The sequence below is a fragment of the Argopecten irradians genome, chromosome 1 (genome assembly GCF_041381155.1).
Source record: "Argopecten irradians isolate NY chromosome 1, Ai_NY, whole genome shotgun sequence".
Taxonomy (NCBI): Eukaryota; Metazoa; Mollusca; class Bivalvia; order Pectinida; family Pectinidae; genus Argopecten; species Argopecten irradians.
This window is the reverse complement of record NC_091134.1, coordinates 15,708,488-15,717,872: the sequence shown is the minus strand read 5'-3', so window position 1 is coordinate 15,717,872 and position 9,385 is coordinate 15,708,488. Positions and strand designations below refer to the sequence as shown.

General features: G+C 31.5%; 1 protein-coding gene across 1 annotated transcript; it reads left to right on the top strand.

The window, feature by feature from the left end:
* The first annotated feature begins 303 nt into the window (after positions 1 to 303).
* LOC138318906 (uncharacterized) lies at positions 304 to 8,277 on the top strand. Its single transcript, XM_069261721.1, has 3 exons — positions 304 to 2,920; positions 6,325 to 6,519; positions 7,412 to 8,277. Exons 1-3 carry the CDS (start codon positions 2,842 to 2,844, stop codon positions 7,705 to 7,707), a joined length of 570 nt encoding a protein of 189 aa, XP_069117822.1. The 5' UTR covers positions 304 to 2,841; the 3' UTR covers positions 7,708 to 8,277.
* The last annotated feature ends 1,108 nt before the right edge of the window (positions 8,278 to 9,385 follow it).

Sequence of the window (9,385 nt, the reverse complement as noted above, 5' to 3'; positions counted from 1 at the left end):
GACGTTACATTTAAGTTTTCTGTGTTACATAGAGAACAGATCGACGTTTTATTTAAGTTTTCTGTGTTACATAGAACAGATTGACGTTATATTTACGTTTTCTGTGTTACATAGATCGACGTTTTATTTAAATTTTCTGTGTTACATAGAACAGATTGACGTTATATTTACGTTTTTTATGTTAAATAGAACAAGATTGATGTCACATTTAAGTTTTCTGTGTTACATAGAACAGATTGACCTATACAGGAGTACACTTTGGGTCCAATCAGTTTTGTCATCAACCCATCTGGTATGAAGCTTACTAGTATCTCTCATGGCTGTTATATTTAATGCCTAGTTATATACGGTTACCCCTAATAGAGCTATTATCTATATATATATATATGTTCTTTCTTCGAAAAAAAAGTCTCGTTTGAGGAAGACAAAAGCACGATAAAGGACTCTGGAATTATGGTAAAAAACGTAGAAATAATATTTTAATTAGGTGATTACAAATAAAGAAGCTGCTGAAGAATTATAAAAAGTATCTTTAGAGACTGAGTTTGCAAAATTAAAGTTTTTTTAAAGAATATTCAAAACGTGTAGTTTTAAAATGAAATTAAAGGTTTAGATAAATGTGAATTTATAAAAGCTATCAGATCTGCACTTAAAACATTGCCTGTCATGATGGCTTTCAGATAAAGATATAGCATATAAACGAGAAGCAATACCAGATACATGTAATATTCATTGTCATGGATTTTTGTTATAATTATTAGTATTTTATATTATAATATGTGATAAATTTATCCCACTGTATATGTTTTAATATTGTACATTTCAGTACAACTGATGTTTTCATTTTTCTTTCGTTTAAACGTATTTTATTGCAAACAAATCTACAAAGGGATAGGACACATTAACGATAGCTTATGTTTTTGATTTAAGCACTTAGTAGCAACTTTGATTAATTGTAAAACATTTTAGAAATACAAATCAATATCGAATATTTCAGCATAATTTTTGTTTCGTCTTTGTAAATACGTACTGTATCATTCATGTTATAATTTTGAATTATTCGCCGCAACGTTGTGTTTTACCCATGTACATTTTAATGTAATTTATACATTGATATTGTGCATTTTGATTTAAATTATTACATTTGTGTTCTTACCGAATAAATATACTAATGTATTATGTGATGTACATGTTAACATTTTGAAAATATTTGTTTAAAGTACCTAATATATTTATAAGAAACGATAATTTAAACATCCACAATTGTAACGTGGCATTCATATAGATGTTTGTATAATTTTGTTGATGTATCGCATATTTCGTCAAGATAATTCGCAATTTACTTTTTAGATTCTGACCTGTCAGACTTACCTCCCTTTGTTTAACTCTGTGGAATCCGTGGCCGTTTTCGTTTATTCGGAACAACCAGTTCGACCGTTGGTTAAAGTCATTATTTCAAGTATAAAACCTGGCGGACCTGTAGTTTTTGATACAGGCCTGTGAGGGCTTTGTCAAGTCTCGCCTGGAAACAATATAAAATCACCAGATCCGTCTTTAATTAATAAACGAACACCTAGGTCCAACCAGTCAAACCGTATAATCGAAAACGACCCGTGTCTATCTAACGAATTAAGGAAAGATAACTCGAGCGAAAACATTTTAATCTTCGATTATTCTCCATTTTATTTATAGGTGTAAAAGTAGATAAATTATTAAATGATATGTTTGTATGTTTTGCGTACTTTAAAAACATTTGTTGTAATATTGACATAAAAATGATTTATATATTAAAGACCAGAATGCAATCAAGCTTTATTTCTGTTACTCTTTTCTCTTAATGCAACTAATATATATATATAAAGGTTAAAGTTGTACATATCCCTGTATACATCGCTATTTTATTAAAATAATCTAAAACAAATTAAACAATGCATATGGTATTGCTTGTTCTGAATGTTTTTGTTGTTGGCTTAACCTTTTATTATAGATTTAATACATTGTTGATTTGTCAATGTTTCGAAAATCATAATTAAAACCAACCATTTATAATATGCTCAGTATTGTCTGATGCTGTAGCAAGTTCCAAACTCTGAGGTTTGAAGTAAAGTCATATTTTGTTAATGATGCTCCATCGCCGACAGAGCATAAATGACATTCATCATTTGAACAATAATTGGAGTTTAATCGTATGCATATATGTCTAATTAACACAAAAACTATAATAAAATAATTTATTTTGCCTTTGGTGCATGCGCAATCAGTATTTCATTCCATATAGGGTATAGTGACAATGATTTTTTTTGGGATGCAATTAAATATTTCTTTAAATTTTTACTTTAAATAAAATTAGAAGCTCAAACTTTTCAATGGTGGTAATGGTATAAAGTTAGTAACTTTTGTAACTGAAGAAAAATACTAAATCGTTTGCTCATGTTTTTGATAGTGAAATAATACCATTTGTCAGCGGTGGAGCATCTTTAAGATAAAAAAATATTGATATTCGGATATACAAGGACAGAACTGTATAACAAAGGCATTGTGAAGACATATCATTTTAATTCATTAAATAAGTTTAATTACAGTAATTACGACTGTACTAAAACAATAACTATATTCTATTTTACCCTTTATCAGTGAGATTTATAAGTTAAATAACAAAATGTTGTAATAGCGATAATTTCAAACCAAACAACAATACTCCACCTGGGAATGGGGAAGTCAGTACACAGGTGCAGCAGAGTGCTAAACACTCTGAATAATGTTATCAGACACAACATGAATCAATAGGTTCGACCACTTATCTGTGTGCACCCTGAGGAGCAAGAAGATATAAACAAGAAAATGTCGGCCCGTAAAAGTTACGTGCGATTTGAATTTATATGGCTACAGTTTTTGTTGCTGGGATTTTTCCGTAGCACCGGTAAGTTTTATTCGTATAACAGAATATCCTCTTTTTGTAAATATGTCACAGCTTCTTTCGGTTAGTCGAATTTAAAAACTTTACCATGGAATAAAGTACAGGATCGTATTATACACCGGATCTAACTTATCCAATCGATTTCTTTAATTTACAGAAGTAATGAAAAGAACACAAATGCAAATACATGGGTTTTTTTGTCCGTTGATATAGGCACGTTCAATATTAATGTTCGTTTTCACTTTTTGTTCCTTTCCTTTCTATGTGGTATCTATCGCGTGCATGTATAACTGGCCTTGTATACACAAATCGTGTACAACTTAAACTAATAGACATGCGTATCATACACTATGGCGAATATCATTACATTTGTAGATTGCATTTCAATTTTGACATTACATGTCATAATAAAGCAATGGTCTTACAACTGTCATAGTTAGATTGCTAAGGTGTTTACAAAAAAAACCTATTGTTCGGGATAGTGTAACTTTTTGAACTATGACGAAAACTCTCGATATTAGGGATTATCCTACAACTGAATTACAGACAACAAAACAAAATTACACGATTGATGACAAAAGATTACGATAAGATATGCATAGACTATTGAAATATTCCATGGTAATAAATAAAATCACTTGATGTAATGAAGCTAAGCTATATATCTTCATCGAGTTTACCTGCCATGAAATATATGTCAATAAGACCAAAACTTAGTAAGGGAGTTTGAGTAAGAGCAAGTGGGACCATCAGGCAAAGTAAAATGTCTCCAGCACGTTTGATCTGCTATCTATTAAGTAAATAGGCAATTTTCAAATGAGACTTTGCTACCGACCATAAACCACCCGAATAGCTCTGAGGGTGAAGGTGGTTGATACGTCAGAGAGCCATAGACACCGAATCCATTTAAAAAGTGGCCCCGATATCGTTTTATCACTAACAGATAAAGGAATTCAAATATTTATGTTTGTCATGAGCTTATTGATCACAACAATTCACTAAACAGAAGCAATATTGAACAAGGGGTTTTAAAACGAGAATGTAGTACATATACACGAGAGAATAGAACACTTTCATCAGTGTTGCCTTTAAATGTGCTACGCATTCAGAGAAGACAGTCATAAAGTGCCCTTGATATAATTTTAAGCAATATGGAAAAAAATTGAATGTTTAAATCTTGCCTTTAAAGGTGAGTTACAGATGTCACTTGTAAGGACTTACAACAGAGGGATATATTATCAGGAGAGTTCTGCAAAGATGCCACCATGGCAATTAGTACCACCATGGTTATATATTTACACTTGCTAGGCTTGGTCACTATACGCTAATACTAGCCGATTTTGTTTACCATAACTGCATGGTAACATTGAACTTTGAACTTGTGTAAGGAAATGTTCTGTGCAACGTAAAAGGACTACTTTTAAAAAAAAGAAACACATGGCTTTGTTTACATTTTGACGCAACATTACGTGTATATTGTTGTTTTTCATAGAATTTTGGAAAAATGTAAACAATATATACATGTTTTATATTCATATATGATACAAACAATTTTTAAATTAACAATTGTATAAAGAAACGGAAAAATATCCCGACCGGGGAGACGTGCTTTCATTTTTGTTAAAAATGATGGGTGTCAAATGTAAACATTACCTCTGTGCCTATGTTCGTCCTACGATCGAGCCTTTGGGGTGGACGGGTATGAGACCCTCTGATAGAGGCCAGTTATAAACATATCCTCTTGTCTTTGTTCTTTGAGTATTTAATCATGTGTATTATAAAACATGCACCGCTAATAATCCACGTGTTGACAGTTACGCGTCACCACAAATACGTTATATCCATCGAACACAAGTGAATTTGTTTCATCTATCGATGGCGATATGGATCTAAGCGTAGATTATATAATCACATGGCTCCCAAGGACGTAATATCGTCAAGTCAGACGACATATCAAACACATTGAGCTACTTGAAAATCGGTGTTTTGACAACTTCGGCAAACTAAAGTGTGTAAGCGTGCGTCAGCTTCGCCTCGCTGCACAATAACGGTCACCGAGTTCACACATGTGGCCGTGTACAAATTCTTTATGTTATTACGCTATATAATAACTTTTAGCAAAATTGAATATATATTTAAAGTTCTGATCTGATTAAATAAAATTATCTCTGAAATTTACTTTGTTTGTCATGTTTATTTTACACTAAAATATTGAACTTTTTTGTCGTCGCGGATGAATAATTCTACCTTACGTGAAGCGTCATCATTCGCTGTTCAATTGAGTAAGCTCCTCCCACTTTTGACCGACTTTTATTGAATAATTACGTCACTTTCAAATGACGATTTTATTGCATAAAATATAAATAAAAAGTCGTGTGAGTGTAAATATATGGATTGGATTTCGTTTTTATGTTAACCATGCTTGTATGGAGCAATTCCTCTAAGAATATATTCAATATGGGGCGCTAACGCGCCCCATAGAATATATTCTTAGATGAATTGCTCCATACAAGCATGGTTAACATAAAAACGAAATCCAATCCCTATTTATACCACCATGGCAATTAGTACCAGTATGGTAATTTATGCCACCATGGCAATTAGTACCAGTATGGTAATATATGCCACCATGGCAATTAGTACCAGTATGGTAATATATACCACCATGGCAATTAGTACCAATATGGTGATTTATACCACCATGGCAATTAGTACCACTATTGTAATTTATACCACCATGGCAATTAGTACCACTATTGTAATTTATACCACCATGGCAATTAGTACCACCATGTTAATTTATATTACCATGGCAGTTGGTACCAACCATGGCAACGAAACATACATAAAAGTACATGTATATCCCGAGGACGATTAAATACAACTGAATGCCTATTTAGCAGAATATATAGCATTCCTAGATATTATCATACTTATAGATTGTATAGAGAGTTTGGTGTGCAACCGTTGCAATACTTCTTTTCTAGTCTTTTATATAGAGAGTTTGGTATGCTATCAATGCAATACTAGTAATTTTTTCCTGATGTAGTATATAAAAAGTCTTATATGCTACAGTGCAATACTTTTCCTAACCTTTTATATAGAGAGTCTTGCATGCTATCAATGCAATACTTTTCCCATGCCTTTTGTATAGAGTGTTTGGTATGCTACCCATGCAATACTTATTTCCTTACCTTTTATATAGAGTGTTTGCTATGCTACCAATGCAATACTTTTTCCTTACCTTTTATATAGAGAGTTTGGTATAATGTCAATGTAATAACTGTTTCCTTACCTTTAATATAGAGAGTTTGGTATACTACCAATGTAATAATTTTTTTCTTACCTTTTATGTGAAGAGTTTGGTATGCTACCAATGCAATACTTATTTACTTATCTTTTATTAGAGAGTTTGGTATGCTACCAATGCAGCGACTCGGCCAGTGGAGAGGACTGTCAAATAAACTATGAAGGAATGGAAAAGGAGTTTACTCTTCTGAAGATCCCGTCCAACAGTTCACAAGCCGTTATAGAACCGTTTTTAGAATACACTCAGAAGTGTAGTCAAAATTTCTGCATCTTACAAAAGATTACACAAAGCGGTAAGACATTACAATTTTTCATAAAAAAAACACATTTTATAATACTTTTATATATAGATAGAGAATCTTAATTTTTACAATGTTTGAAAGGGTAAATCAATGTATAAGATGCACCAATTAATGCATTTATCAAATTTTATTAATCATGTTCTTTTTATTTGTTTTCCGATGGAACCTTAGACTATAACATATAATAAAAAAAAATTGTAGAACTAAATTCACGAAATTATAAACAAATGACAACGTATGCTACCAAACTATGACCATATAGTACACGTCAAGTACGCAACTGAAAAGTTTTCATCCTATTCTAACAAGAGTTTTCGTACCGCTTAGAACTGTTTTTAGTTCCCATTAAAAGAAATGGATCTTGGTTATAGACGATATGAGTTTCATAACGTCATTTTTAACTTAACCCCTTAACTCCCAGGTGATGTTATAGAATGTATTTGGTGATAATCGTTCATAACGGAAGGATTTAAAATAATTTTGCTTTTATTTTGTCAACTTTGGATAATTCACACTAACAATTACTTTCTGAAGATGTATCTTAAAACATGTAAGATGACTAATAATATCTAACAAAAGCGATTCCTTATGTATGTGAATTATGGATACTAACTATAACTCAAATATCAAAAACACTGTAAGAAAACAACAATCTTGTGTATCGTTTATTTGAACTAACAGAGCTACTTCCCTTTGTTTCACTGTGAAATGAATGGTATCGTTCAAATTCTACCTATTGCATCACTTATACTGTAAAACATGCATTTATTTTATTGTATATAATGAAATCTGTATTTTTCGAAGTCTTTCGTTGTCTTTGGTTTTTGGGGTTTGTTGATATGGAACCATGGATATAAACAAACTACGAATGCTCTCATTACAGGAGATACAGTTGGCTTCATTAGAGGATGTAGTAGTGGCAAAGACACTCTCCCTCGCGCCAGTTACATCACTAAGGAAGAGGATATCAAACCTGACAACAAGACCACATGTGGGATATCAGAGTCTGGGACCATGATTGTCTGTGTTACGTTTTGTCAAACAGACTTTTGCAACGGCCCCCAATTCAGAGCTCCAGTTAGCTCTGGCAACATCCATTCGCATGAGCTCTCCGCCTTGTGGAAAACAGTTTTATTGTTTGTGATTGCATGTTTGTTGTCGCGTCGACATTTCCCTTGACATTTCACTCTGTTTATGTTGATCATGATAACATTGAATTTAAATAATTTAGATGATTTCAGATACCTATCTAAGGGTAAAAATATATAAATGTCTGGGTTATTTGATTTTGTTTTTTTTTTCAAATTTATCTCCGTCTTTAATTATTTATTTTTCAATTTAGTCTACATAATCTATGCTTTACATAGAAAACACTAAGTGCTCGTAATGTTAAAGTTACAATATTATATGTGGGCAAAACTAAATATATATTACTATACAATATCTTATGCTCAAAATACAGGTAAATGAAACTGTTTGTATTTATCTATGCCGTCTTGTTTCATTTAACATATTAACCGCCTTAGATAAAATAGTTTGCTGAAAATACATCCGATATTATATATGACCTTTGATTGGTATGTGCATGTGATAATTATTAAAATTAAGTGGTTTTATGTGTGTTTGACACATTTTAACATCATCAATCAAATGAAGTGCCTTGATAACAGCGGGTTTTACGTACTCATTTTACAAGTCAAAATAACGAAAAAAAAAAATAAAAATTAAGAAAACTCCAAAATTTGGCTACAATTTCACGAACAATGGAATTTTGCCCACGAACCAATTTTATTGAAATTACATGTAATATGTAGCAATATAAATGCAAACCCTTGAAATACGTTAAAAAAATTCAAAAGGTCCCAGGGGCCTGTGCTATGGCCAAATTAATTTTGCCCAGTAGAGGTGTATGACAGGGTTCCCTTTTTGATCCAAAATGGTATAAAAATAATGTTTTATGTCATAAAACTGTATTATTTTCTGAAGAGTATAAATAATTACATATAATGATCACAAATATGTAGGCAAAATGGGACAAATAAAATTTTGGCTACATTTTAAAGACAGAAAATATCGAAATTTTGGGTGTTATTTTCGGTCATGTCAATTATTAACAATGGTGATTCACCCACTTCCAGTTTGAGTGCACCAAAATCATTTTCTTAAAAGTTGGCTCATTACCTGAAGTAAATATTATGAAAAATTCAGAAAAATTGTGGACCGGTAAATTTGTCGTTTAAAGGTTATAATATAGCATGGTCTATTTTTAGTAACGTTACATAATGTTAAGAATATGCTTATTTTGGATCATTTATCACGAATCTAACGGTGTCAACATTAATGTATAATCCAATACTCATTTGTAACGCTTGATATGATTTCAAATTGATTTATTTAGTGATACTTTGTAGAAAAATTAAGTTTTACATAATCAAAATTACAAAACATTTGGGTGTTTTATGACCACAATAAGCTGTTTTGCATTTGAAGTAGCTTCACTAATATGTCCTGTTCTAATGATTTATTTTCTAATTATAGAGCATATTTACAGTGAAGAGAGTGATTAAAATGGGATTCTGTAACTGTGTGGTTTGAGAGGGAAGAGTTACCAGGTTACACGGGTCATGTTACAAACATACTGTAGTTCAATTATTTGCAGGGCTAACACTTCTGATTAACATTTATGTTGATTCATGCTAAAAAATGTAAATCTCATCACTTTAACATATCGTTTTAGATTTTAAGTTTATTTTTTTTCGGGAAACTCATTGATGTATTATTTCAGATTTAGATACATTAATGGCAAATACTTCTTTAATCTTGCAAAATAACTAACTGAATGTAGCAGTTTTAATAA